This window comes from Lepeophtheirus salmonis, chromosome 13 (genome assembly GCF_016086655.4).
Source record: "Lepeophtheirus salmonis chromosome 13, UVic_Lsal_1.4, whole genome shotgun sequence".
Lineage (NCBI taxonomy): Eukaryota > Metazoa > Arthropoda > Copepoda > Siphonostomatoida > Caligidae > Lepeophtheirus > Lepeophtheirus salmonis.
The window spans coordinates 34,981,944-34,996,528 of NC_052143.2; the positions used below are offsets into that span (position 1 = coordinate 34,981,944).

The window sequence follows — 14,585 nt, forward strand, 5'->3', positions numbered from 1 at the left end:
TTTTCTTAAAACCAATATTTGGCGAAAGTTGCCGCTCTGGAGGTACAATTATAGCCCACATAAGTCGGCATGTTTAACGTGGGACTATATATATATCTCTCATGCAAATAATATACGCAAGTAGTCACGATGTGCAGGTTGATGTGATGTAATGACTCAAGGGCATAATTTGCCTCTCATTGACAATTAGATGCAAATTATCCCTTTAGTTAGATAAAATTGTTGGAGATTATATAGTGAAAAATACTACGTGTTATCGATTGTTAAGGCCAATTTTTTTTTTTTTTTCATCTACTGTCGCGACATCAAATAATTTCCCTTGCTATAGTTCAGTATCATCAGCAGTCAGCAATCTTTTTAATTTAACTCTATATGCTAATAACTCCTACCATAACAGGTTACCATTTATTATTCAATAACTGTTAAGATTTGTTCACAACTTAACAAGAGCTAATTTTAATTCAACCAATCAAAGGTCAGAATACTAATTAGAATTAATTATATTGTTATATCTTATTGACTATTTCGGAGAATATGTAAATGCTATTTTATTTTGTGATTAATGTGAGGCTAGTAAAGGTTTCAAAATCTATCTAACTATTAGTATTATTGGTCTGTATAACAAACTGTTCAAGCAATATGAAAGTAGGGATGGTTTGAAAAATTGGATCTCTCAAGTATCATTTAAATTTGTACTAAAATATTTATAGAGATAATAGTTAAAATAGACTTATTCAAAGCATCATATTCAGTTATGTTAGTAAGATACTTACATTGAACGCTATATTTATGATATTCAAGATAAGTGACAAATTAAGATCTTATTGTTAGCTTATGTTTTTCACATACATAATATATTATTGATTTATCCGCTATACTTATGTTTATTATTACAAAAATATATTAAGACAATGTTGCAGTAACTAATGAAAATGAAATAGAAGTAGCCGTTCAAAATTACAAGGTTACGAATAGTAGTCTACGGTATAACTTAGTAAACGTAGCTATGTATTTATACATTAATGATCTCATTTTTCTTATTCATAATTTCATTAATCATACGGTATGAATCTACCTACAAAAGGATAGTATGAAAATTAGATGCAAGTGCATCTTTTTATGCCCCAGGCTTGCTAAAGCTTTAGGCTTGCTTAAAGCATTAAGCCTTTTGAACGTGACCACGGAATTCTATACTCATGGAAGACACACGCTTTTTTTCGCCTTGCAGGATGGGTGGAATATTTTAACAATGTAATTTATTTTTGAGAACAATCAACCTTTTACCTATGTAATTTAACATGGAGTTTATTTGTTTCTTTCCCTCTCATAGAATATAACAATAAAAATAAATAAATAAGCAATTTATATTAGTCTAAATTTTATTGATTAGAAGACAGTTTTATAATTTTTCTAGTTTTTTTACATGGAGACAAGCTGAGTTTTTTTATATTTTACTTCCTTCCTGTCCCGTCAATTTTTCTCCAAAAAACTCGACTCTTGCAGGACTAAAAATTTGATCCACCAAAAGGAAAAACTCTCTTCTGGACATCTGATAATGACTTAAATCTATGCTGACAAGTATTCTCTTGATGAAGATGATAGCCCCTCGTTGATTGTGAACGAAGAAAAAAAATTATTAAGATGATTGGGTGAAGGTAAAGTTACGCCATCAATGGACATCTGTCGATATAGTGCAGGACTTGTGTTGCCTCAATCTCAATAACGAAATAGCGTTTACATGTCTAAAATAAAACCGAATCAATAAGATAAAAACATATAATAATGGAGAACTCATAAATAGGGAATTCAAATTTAGAAGAATACCATTGATCATGATGTTCTAATTAATTTTATTTATTCAATTAATACTCAAATAATCGAATTATTATTTTGATACATTTTAACTATTGTTTTGATTCAAAAAACTTATAATTAGCTCGTATGGCACACATTTAGTAATTTATTTATTTTTGTGCAGATCCTAGATCTTCGAGCGACTAATATTTTGATATTCTAACAAGCAATTTAGCTTATTAGAAGAAGATTTCTGAGTCAATAAGTTTGGGGATTGCAACGACATTCAGATATTTCAATAAGAATCTACAAAAGTTAAGAAGTCATTGATATCTTTTAAGGCATAGTCACTTAATAGTTTCCAATAACTATTTATATGTAATAGAATAAAGCATTGTAAGCCAAAAATATGGAGAAAAGTTGATAGTTTAAAATAATCTTACACTGGTTTTCCAAAGGCAATATAGTCTTACGAGTACCAAGGAAATTGGGAGTGATGCTTGAAGTGTTCAAGATGTATAATTACCCATATTTGCACTACAGCACGAATTCTAACTTATAAATGGAATCGATATTTGTGATAGAAACTATTCAGTAGTGATTCAGGCGTTATGGACATTAAGGACTCTGATCAATAAAACAGATTACTTAAAGTAGGAGTTGACTGTAGAAGGATTGAATACAAGAGTTTCAATGAGAAATAGAATATGTTTTACAGCATAGATGCATTTATTCACGAAGTCAGAAGTCACTATCAGAGACCTTGATGCGAAAGGACATCTGCACAATGAGATCTACCAATTTTAACTGTTTTTTTTTAATCTTCGGAGCCTATCTCGACTTTCTATAACAAAATCATCCTATTGAAAATGAAGAAAGTAAACTTGTGAATTCTGAGAAGATGCATAGACTCCGCCAGCTTGCCCAGGAATCACTCTAAGCCAGGCACTTTTTAAGCATTCATTATGAGGGTACAAGTGTAGAGACACATTAGGGCTCTTAGGTGCATTTTAATATCCACTGCTACAATTTGGTAGAGCAGGTTGACATTATGAAAAAAGATATGAAACAAAATTTCAAATTCATTAGCTATATAAAATATATTTAAACAAATAATTGTCTCTTAAAAGATTATTATCATTAATGTAATAATCGTTTAAATCAGTAATTCTCCTAATGGAGTCAGTTTAATCAAATTACATCAATTTTCTTACAAGATTTTTTAAATTCTAGTCTCGAGAATATTGGCTTCATGATTATTATAATATTCCGTGGTATGGATTGAATAATCAAGGATTCAATCAGTACAGAGAAAATCACCTAACCAGAAAGTAAAAAACCGTGCATTTAAAAGCGTGAAGCTTCCACGTCTCTAGAATTACGTGACGTGATCAAGAACAATTCAAGATAAGATATTCCGTCATAAATTGCATCATAATGGAAGGAGACGCCATCTTGGGGGATCAAAGTTGATATTTTTATTACAAAAAAAAAAAAAAAATGTACAAATTCTGATAAACCTATATAAGTAATCTTAAGAATAAAAAAAACAACTAAATATCTGCATTTAATTCTACTTCATGCCAATCATAAATAGTGATATTTGAATTAAATCAAAGTAATAAATAATACCTACTAAAATGGGCAATGTTGTACATTTTTTTGGATCGATAAGTGACGAGAAAAGTAGGATAATTGGAGAAAAATAACTTATTCTTTTCATTTTAATTGTTAATGTCTATTTACAATATTGTATAACAATGTAATAAAACATTTTTAATGGATATTAGGGTCCGTTATATAATAATAACTGAGCAATAGAGGAATCAAATATTGATAGACTGTTAGCTTAAGTCCTTTTCTTAATTGGTCCTATTTTGACATCATATTAGTGAAAAAGTTGATTGTTTAGGCCCCCAAAATGGCCGACACTAACAAGGCATACGTCATGTGAAAATGCTCTATCAGTATTAGTCCTTGACGTGACTTGTCCCTCTTGATTAGAAGGAGAAGAGGTTTCGTGTTTCTGGGAGTGGAGAAATACTAGATACAATATCAAATATGTACGTACAATAAATAATAGTAGCGTAAGTAGGGGATAAATGACTAAAAAAAAGAAAAATTGGAGTTGATTGTATGCGGGGAGCGAGGAATGAAAAGATATTTTAGCTTTTTAATTTTGTAGCTACGTAGCTAGAAAAGAAGAAACTTGTAGTTGGATTCGTGTTTGCTTTGGCCGTTTTCATTTCTAAAAAGTATTAGAATATAAGGAGATTGTGTGACTTTGAAGACTTTTTGTGATGGTCATTTGTTGGGGATGTTGTCTGTAAAGTCGGGTGATTCCGCCTTTCATGCTGTGTCTCCCATCGGAGCAGATACAGATGAAGATTCCTCCTCTCCTCCACCTCCGCCCCTTCCTTGCTCCTCTGCAGTACATCCTCAAGTGGCCCCATCCAAGGTTGACGAGGGAGCTGGGATCGTGAATTGCAATCCGCAGCAACGCCATCTCTTTCTTCTGAATCATGATGACTCCACGTTTTCCTGGCCCTCGAATGCGAATTATGAGGAAGAAAGGTGGAAGATTCTCTGTTTTAGTGGAATGTAATTAATAAAGTACTGTAATGAATGTGATATGTCTTTTCAGGGAGCTTTTGGGAACGGAAGAGGAATCCTCTGAAATTCCAAGTAGTGATGAGGAGGAAGACGTTGATAGAGGCTGCTCTAAAGATGTTTGGGCCATTACAAAGGAGCAATTGACTTACTACACTTCTCAATTCCTTGCTATGCAACCTAATCCCAGAGGTGTGATTCCTGGCGCGTTAGCCAAAGAATTCTTTGAAAAGTCTCGACTTCCAATCATGGAGCTTCGTCAGATTTGGCAGTTGAGTGATGTCTCCAAAGACGGATGTCTGAGTTTAGAAGAATTCCTTACAGCAATGCATTTAGTCGTTCTTCGGCGGAATGAAATTGATTTACCAGAGGAGCTACCGTCTTGTTTGCAGCCTTTAGAAATTCGTCAGAAACTCCTTATTGATCGTCATAACAAGGATTTATATGATAATCGCCATCTACATATTTCCTCAAAGACTACAATTATCCCTTCGAAGTCTGGAATCCTTTCCTCAAATGATCCGCCATCCCCCTCGACAAGTCCACTTTCTTCACCTAAGCCTGCCAATTTCGATTTTCATCATAGAGATCAATTAAAGAGGGATCCTAACATCGTGGCACCTGTGGCTGTTCGTCTTAGTCCAGATGATAGTCCTTGCATTCAATCTTCTGACGAAGAAGAAGATACGATGAAAAAAATTAAACATGGCTTGAGGGAAGTCGTCTATGAACAACTCTGGAATCAGGAAGATGCTGTATCTACAACTGAGGAATCCATTTCGTCTTTGACATTGAGAAACAATACTACTACTAATAATAACAACGACACCGATGACGATGACGTAATCGATATCGGAGGTGGACCCGTAAGTCTTCCTCCCTCATCCACTTTGAACCCTTTGGGCCTGAACAAAAAAGAAGGGAATCCCCCACCTCCACCGCCACGTATCAATCCAGGAAGAACACATGCCCGAAGTAGTTCATTGGATCTCAATCGATTTGAAAATAATCGCCTCCTACGGATGGGACTGCATCCTCCTCCTCCACCACCTCCTCGATATCCACTTAACCGAGCCCCTGAGCCTTCGCCTGAATACAGTAACAATCAGCAACAACTCCGTGGTGCATCAGCTGTGTCTCGAGCTCAAAGGCAAGCTGGGGAAGATCTCTTATCAAATTCTTCTGTGAATACTAAGAGCTATCAGCAATCCATTCATAGTTTGAAAGAAACCAACTCTATTCTTGCCAGAACCATCAATGAATTGCACCAAGAAGTATCAGATACACTAGAGGAGAGAATAGCTCTGGAATATCAATTAGAACAATTGAAGTCCTTTGGAGAATGAAGAAGCATATACTGATAATGTGCTATTGTAATTTTGTTATGTCCATGATTTTGTCTGTTTTTTTGTTTTTTTTTAATTTGAGTTTTATTACTATTACTATCGTAAGAAGCCAAGTTGTTTAACTTATTACCTTGAAAGAAAGAAACATGTAATTAAAAAAGTACGCCCATATTATATATAATAAATATATCCAAAATTGTAATTCTAATTTAATTGATCAAAGAATTGAAAATATATCATTAATTTTACTTGTTTTAAAAAAAAAAGCTCAATTAGTCCATTCTCTAAAGAATTGTATGTACTGTACAGTATACATCTTGGATTTCGATCATATTCATGGGTTCGTATTTTTATTTTCTTCAATTATAATAACTATTAATCATCTTTAAAGGTATATAGTAATATAAAAACTTTGATTTTGAAATATTATATACATGATATATTTATTAGGTATATAAATTTATTTTCTCTTATTCCCTATTTATTTTTTTATTCATTTTGATTTTTAAAAAAATTACATTTCAGTCCCTGATTCAATAATAATTTATTAAGTTTTTTGTTATTTTTATTTTATACAGTTATCGCTCTATTAATTAATTATCATACGAAAATACACAAATATGTAGTTTTATATGTGTAATTATGATTATACACACATCATATTTAATTTTCTTTAAACTTAAAAAAAAAATAATGATAAGCCTTCAGTTCTATAAATGTGATTGAATTTTGTCGCCAAGGATTTTGTAAGAACAAAAAAATATTGAATATATATTATATTATTAATATGAAATGAAGTTCCTTATTGGGGTTTCCATTTATGTAGCCTTTCCTTATGTAATATCTATTGAACTTGATAACTAAGGCATTTATTTGCCTCTGAGGAATAGACCGTGAAGATTAAACGCTTTGGATTTTGTCGTGAGGAATGAAATCCCACCCAGAAAAATAGATATTGTGTTATATTCAGATTACACGATTAATAACGATGGTTTTGTTTAGTGTTGAGGCCTACCAGTTACCTTACTATGGGGACAGTGGCGTCGGAACCATAGGGGCCATTACCTTAATGACGTAGCCATTATAAAATTTGCCTCAACTTGCAAATATATTTCGGCACCGGTGATAGTGGACCGTGTTCCTCCTAACTCACAACTATAAATATTTAAATATATTCTCGCTTATAATGAAAATGTATTCTACTAACAAAACTGCAGAAATATTCTAATAATTCTAACCATATACAAGATTCCTGTTCTTGTGAATAATTAATTATGTAGTTGTATCTCCCAAGAATTTGGAATGCTCGTCTTGATTATTGGTGTCTGGTTAAAGGATGCCTCAGAATATGACTGACCTTGTTTATTTTTTATAAAATAACTTTTTAATCTAGTTGCTTTGGTCTAGGGTAGGGAATACATGGATTGTGGGTCGTATAACGTGGCTAGAAGTGGTTGGAATAATATTAATTAGGTAAAGTGGGGTCAAATGGGTGCACTTTAGTTTTCGATCCTAATTTATTCGTATCAAGAAATATAAAACTTCCTTTTAAATACTTAAATATACTACGTATTATGGCCTATCAAACTGTATAAGTTAAATCAAATTTATATTATTGGTTGTACGTTTTTTGGGGACAATACATCGAAAAAATCACCCAAATTAAAGTTCCTGAAATTATTTTAAGTAGCTACAATGATTTTTTTCCTATTCAAATTATGCTGCCCAAGTAACCACGTTTTTTCAAACGGGCTTATTTACTCTCCAAAATCAAAAAAATACCCATTAAAAGTCTCTTCTGGATCATTTAAAAAAAAGTATTCCCCATCTGGATACGCCCCGTTTATTACCACAGCTAATCATCCGTCGTCTGACATGGAACATGCACTTATCGAACTTTCATCCACCCAAACACTAAAACAGATTATTCCTAAACACTTGACAAACTCTGGATTTCTATGATGAATGGGTAACAACTAATGGTCAAAGCAGCTTTAGATTTACTAACTCCATTCGGCTCAACTTATTTATGTGAGAAGACCTTTTCTGTATTAACTTATATCAAAAATAAATAATAGATCGCAGGTTAACGTGGAGGATGATCTTCGAGTTGCTGTGTCTAAAATTAAATTTAGAATAGACCTGCTTTGCTCAATGCACAGAGCATAACCGTCACATTAAGACCTTGATTCGTTTAGTTACATATTCATATCCACAGCTTGTAATGTTATTTATTTGAGAGTCTCCATTTTGACTTTACTGCAAAAAGAAAATTGCTTGCATAGAAAGGATTCCAAGTAGTACATATATCATTGATTTAATATTTACAATATATTTGAGTATTTCTTCGCTGTATTTCTTATATTTTTCAATATATGTAAAATTGAAATCTTTATTGTTGATCAATATTGCCAAATAATTTATATTCTCTGCCTCTCAGTTGAACTTTATAGATTCCTATGGTCTTTAAGTCATTTATTTGCATAAAATGAACTCCAAACTTTTATATTCATATATCAATGAGAGGTGTAAGGAACGCACATTATTTAGCCACATAATTTAGGGTCGAAATCAAAAAAGTTTGGGAACCACGGATCTAGAGAACTACAACTCTTGTTCTTCTAAAAATTGCTAACTGGATTACAATATAATTATAATAATGTTATGTAATGCCCTAGGTATCATTAAATAAAACTACGTAATTATGTCCTAAATAAGATAATTTAAACTACAATCAATATGAAACTACATAAAAAGTGTGACTAATTAATGCTTATAACGAAAATTTTCTCTGGTTGTATACAACTATATTCCCTATGTATGTATACATCATATATTTACTGAGTAAATTCGTTAAAAGAATGAACCCATGAATAATTTTAATATATGTATATAGATTAATGATGATCACAGATAGGAAAATATTTATTGAATCATTGAAAGATTGACTAAGAAAAGTTTTAAGAATTAGCAAATAGGGAATTTTGAAAAAAGTATGTATGATCTAATAATATAGGTAATACTTATTATGTCTCTTTCAAAGTCAATACCTATTTGCTGTTATATCTTTATGATTAAGATTTGATAAACATGAATTACCTACGTAAGAATGATACAATTTACATGGATACATTTAGAACTTTTTTTCCAAAAAAATTCTAAATCAGAAAGGGTAATTATTTATTTATTAATCTAAATATGACGAAAGATGATGAAATGTATGCCTACTTTTTTATTATACCTAGGCCATTGACCTTGATTTGAAGTGAAGGAGGACTAATAGAAGGGTATTTGTAGAAACAAAAGCATGGCAACCATTATGACTAACATACCTTTTCAGGATGGAATATTCGCAGGAAAGTCCGCAGGATTATTTTTTTGGCGGGCTTGGTTTGTGGTTTCTTTTTTAAATCTCTTTCTATTTACAAAAAATTCAAAAATCTACAGTTATTTTCAAAAAATAAAATTTTTTGAAAAATAGATTAGAAACTAAATTTTAAATATCAATTTTTTTGGAAAAAAATTTCAAAAATCCATAGCTATTATCAGCAAATTAAATTTTTTGGAAAAAAATTTCAAAAATCTACAGCTATTTACAAGAAATTAATTTTTTGAAAAAAAATTTTAACATTTAATTTAATATAAAACATTTCAAAAATCTACAGGTGTTAAATTAAAAAAAATATCAAAATTAAATTGCAAATTTAAAATTTATTGTAATTTTTTTTTCAAATTTCAGAGTTACTCACAGCAAATTAGATTAATTTAAATTAAATTTCTTGGGGAAAAAATCGAAAAATTAAACTTTTTGGAAGAAATTTGAAAGTCCATAGTTATAGACAGCTATAAAAAGTAAAAATACCTACATCCCCTCCTGCCCACCTCTTGCAGACACCCCTGATTCCGTCATCCTTTTTTCTGCCTTTAATTAGTCCAATTACGGTATTACTCATTAAATCGATCAAAATGATCAACATTTTTTGCTAACCCTAATCATGAAAGAAAAAAGGAAAATATTTCACAACCTTAATAAACCTTTTTTAATCATTTGTTTTTTAAATGGGCTTAAAGGTGCTTCTAATCTGATGAAATAACTACATTGTCGGTCGAATTTATTAATAACATAAAGGTATGCAACCGTTTGTATGTAGATATAATCTGTGCTGGTTTTACTGTGTGCAGGAGCCACTGAGCCACGCACTATTAGTGATTATAATAAAAATGAGTCTTGAAAATATATAATTGGTAGAGTTGACATTTTTTAAATGAAAAAAGAGGGCGAGGAGAAGGCGGGAGCGAGACATATGGTTCTATTGAATTAACCCTTTTTGTTACTCTCTGCTCCTTGTTATACGCTCAAGGGGGGTGTAGAAAATCGACTTTGATCAAACTTGATACGAAGATTAGATATAGTCAGAGTAAGCGGTCATTAAATTTTGAGAAGTTAAGGTCAGAGTAACAGAAAACATGAAAAATGAATAATTGACCATAACTTTGTAACAAATTGAGATGCATTATTCCAATTGATTTTAGGCAGAGTTTTTGTGCTCGATCGAGTGTCCATTCTAGTTAGCTCCGCCAAAAAAGTTGAATGTAGGCTATATTTTTTCCCCTGTTTTTTAGTTACAAGGATTATAGAAAAAGTTACGGATCAGGGTAACACAAAACGTAATAATGCATAATCGACCACATTGCATAATGCCCATTCTATTTCTTTAATATTTTCACCTTTTAATCAAATAAAATGACTTTTTTTTGGTAAAACTTTTTATAATATTTATAGAATGACGTTATTATTTTATTAATAAGAAATATTTCTTTCCATTTTCAAAATGACCATTTTTTTCAAAAAAAGGTCAACTTTTCATATTTATATAGTATTGTATAACAAAAATTTTCTATTATTTATAAAGTATATCCAGCACGGGGCTCTTTCAAGAGTGTGGCCTAGGGAAATAGCCCCAGGTCCTCTCCGAAAATGATAATTATTATAGAACATTTTGGATGACTTCCATTCAATAACTTTTGAAATACCATAAACAAATTAAAAGAAATATCGCCCACAACATTTGAGTCATGAAATTATTATGTGGAATAATTTGCCAATCATTAAATATGTTTTTAGTCATAGCAATTTTAAACCTCATTTGTAGCAAAGGATAGCTAATCCACTTATTTTCGGATATTATATTCAATCATTTCGTCATGGAATGTAATATAATAACAATTTTCTTTTAATCAGAAAGTTTTTATTATAGTTAGAAATAATTGCCAAATAAATTATTATAATAAATGCAAACAGAAACATAAAATGTTCTTCAACTTATTTGATTATAAAAAAATTTCCTAAGGTCACCATAAACTATCATATCCAATCCCAGAGGCGTCCACAGAAGGGGAATGGAAGGGCTGTAGTTTTAAATTAATTCTTCAAGTTTGTTTTTCAAAAAAAAAAAAAAAAAAAAAAAACTTTTTTTCTTTGAAATTTATTTCCAAAATATTTTTCCAACTTTTTTTTCTTTGAAATTTATTTCCAAAATATTTTTCCAACTTTTTTTTCTTTGAAATTTATTTCCAAAATATTTATAATTTAATTCAAGAATTTTTTTTCCAAATATTTATAATTTAATTGAAGAAAATACACTTTTTATGAACAGCTGTGGATTTTGAATTTTTTTTTGGAGTACCTATGGATTTTTTAAATTTTTTTAGAAAAAATTAAAATTTTTGTGTTAACTGTGGAGTTTTGAATTTTTGTAGAAAAAATTTAATGTTTGAAATTATTTTCCAAAAAATTTGATTTTTGAATTATTTTCCAAAAAATTTGATATTTGAAATTATTTTCCAAAAAATTTGATTTTTCAATTTTTTTAGAAAAAATTTAATATTTGAAATTATTTTCCAAAAAATTTGATTTTTCAATTTTTTTTTGAACAAATTTTGAGCTTTGGCATTGTAACTTTAGATTTCTTGAATTTAAAAAAGTTTTAATTTTTGGTTAAAAGCAATCGATTTTTCAATTTTTTTTCCAAAATTTTTACAATTGAATTTAAGAAATTTAATCCTAACCCCTAACCCCCCTCTTAAAAAAAATATGTATATATATTGCAGACGCCCCTGGCTGTATCCCACCTATACTACACTTGAAATTATTAAGTTGATTCAGTCATAGTTAGTATTTACCATGTGTTTATAATATCGTGGGTATATCTATGTTGTACTAATGGTACAATATAAAAAAGCTTATTGGATTAAATTCTAAAAGATTATATTTAAAAGCTTGATTGGATAAATTTGACATGCTCATAATATTGTGAGTAGATTGTTATGTTCTTACGCAAGGTCGTATAAATGGGCCAAATTTAAGGATGGAGTGAAGAGCAGGGTCGATGTTTTTGGGAGGGGAGGGGCCTTTTGCACCATCAATAGGGGCTTCAAAATGAGTGGATTATTCATAAGTTAATCTATATTTTCTGTAAAAATATCATTTCAGGGGCGTCCGTAAGGGTGGACTGCAGCCCTCCCCAAATTAATGATTCACTCATAATTAAAATAATTATCTTTGACCTATGCTCCGCTCAGGAGCCTTGCTGTCAACAGAATGGCAGTGTCGAATATTTTTTAAATTGGTTCCACCTCCAAGGACGTCTGCAGAATTGTATTTTGGCGGGCTTGGTCATAATTTGATCGAATTACTCTTTTTCTTTAGAAAATAAATCCTAGAAAACCTATTTTCTTATTAATTTTTTTTTCCAGAATAATAATTTTTTAAATTCCTTTGTTTAGGGCGAGGGGCTCCAGTCCCTCCACCTACTCTCTGCGGAAGTGCCTCACTTCACTGGAGTTTGGGATAGAACTATTTTTTTAGTGTGAGTTGGACCCTGGAATAGATTAATGTGTAGCTATTTTCTTTATATTATTTTTAATTTTAAATATGCATGCCCCAGACTGATGTACTATTAATTTTTCAAATGATTTGTGGGCCCATTTTTGTGTAACCAGGCAGAAGGCCGCGGAAAATATTTATCCACTAAAACCAGCCATGGGAGGGAATTCTTACAATCTGAATTTTAAAACTATAGATATATTTGAATTGGACTTACATCTTCGAGACTTTACTCAGACTTGACGCAAATTCATTATCCACTCCTAGCTGAGTACATATGTAGTTGTTGAGTTACAGCCCTTAGTGCCTTACAAAAGCTTAACTAAGCATTTTTGTTTTCAAAGAAAAATCCCCACGAATATGTCTCTGATGCTGTAGTTGAATGAACTTTTACTCTAGAAGAGTAAAGATGAATCATTGTGGGATTCACTATCCCATGAAATCTACTATAATACGGTCCAATACTCTAGTTATTTTAAACAGATTTGAGTATTTCATAATGTATGTAATATAGTTTCTGTTTCGATCTTCAAAATTTCATGTATGTAAGTATGCACAATGAAATTGTTTTCGAAAATTTCATCATACTGATACGTACGTAACATAAATTGATTGTATTTTTTTAAATGGGGGAAACCTTTCCCTTATCACAGCTGATTGTAGATGATATCCTCCAAAAATTTCTTCAAATAGTTGTTGATTTTCGTTTCTTTTTTTTAAATATGCCCATTATACAAACGATTTACATCAGTGTTGCTAATCAGGAGGATTTTGGGCATGTTAAAAAAAGGAATCGAAAAGAAATATGGTAACCCTGACAATTTGAAAAATGTTTTGATGTAGAGCAGCTTAGCTGTCATGACATTTCATTATATCAGCTACAAGGAGCTGTGATGAGGGGGTTGCAGAGATGGAAATGAGCAAGGACATAGTCAATCTCGATCCACAATTCTACTCTGAGTCCAACACAACTTACAATTATAACTCTGTAACAAATCCTCAAGGTTACTTTCCATCTTTAATGAGCACAAGCAAATGTTCAATACGGTTTAATATATGTCAATGATATGTTGTTTGTAGTAGAAAATGAAGTTCATTCCTCAGTAATTAAATAATAATGACAACAGCTTAGGAAAATAAAATTTAATCTTCAGTTTGCCAACTCAAAAAAGGGCTATAAAAAAATACACCAGATTTTCATATTTACTTATGACTCCCCAACAAATCCTCTTAATTAATCATCTTTCATGAGCACAAGCAATTGTGATTTGTTTATTTATACTTAGATGTTTTCTATTCAAGAATTAAGTAATACCTAATGATAACAGGTTTGTAATATAAAAAAGTGAGGAGTGTACAGGGTTCGGAAGCAAAACGTGGACTGTAATAAATGCTAATTATGTAATTAAAGTAAAGAGGTTTTGTAATTTTTCATGCATATTCTGAATCTCGTGCCTTTCTGCATTAGTAAACATTAATAAACATTTATCATATCTTTAATCATGAATGAGCAAGAAGCAAAAAGGCAGAGGATCTCAGACTTTCTGGATGCCAAAATTGAGATGGTAGAGATTATGGACATTGGGAAGTGCTCCTGGTGCCTCATTTTCAAGGTGAACAAGATGAAAAACGATGGAAAAGATCTCTCAAGGAAAAAAAAAAGTAGGGGACACAACCTGAAAAGGGATTCTGAGTTTCTGGGGGACCGGAAGAAGAAGATCAAGGAGGGCATCACAAAATTCATAAATCGCCTCTTTAACGAGTTTGACGTGGACGAGGGGACAATCAGGAGGGCTGTGAAGGAGGGTTTAGGGTTGTCCTCTTACACAAGTACCCCACGCCACCTGTTGACCGACACTCTCAAGGAAAGGAGAATGCAGGGGTGCAAGAAAGTTCGTGCCTGGATCAAGGCAAATAGATCCACAGGAAAAATTTTCTCTGCCGAGAAG

General features: G+C 31.4%; 1 protein-coding gene across 1 annotated transcript; it reads left to right on the plus strand.

Moving 5' to 3' along the window:
• Positions 1-3,923: 3,923 nt before the first annotated feature.
• Reps (RALBP1 associated Eps domain containing) lies at positions 3,924-6,381 on the plus strand. The gene is made up of 2 exons (XM_040723145.2): positions 3,924-4,368; positions 4,439-6,381. The coding sequence occupies exons 1-2, from the start codon at positions 4,112-4,114 to the stop codon at positions 5,748-5,750; spliced, it is 1,569 nt and encodes a 522-aa protein (XP_040579079.1). The 5' UTR covers positions 3,924-4,111; the 3' UTR covers positions 5,751-6,381.
• The last annotated feature ends 8,204 nt before the right edge of the window (positions 6,382-14,585 follow it).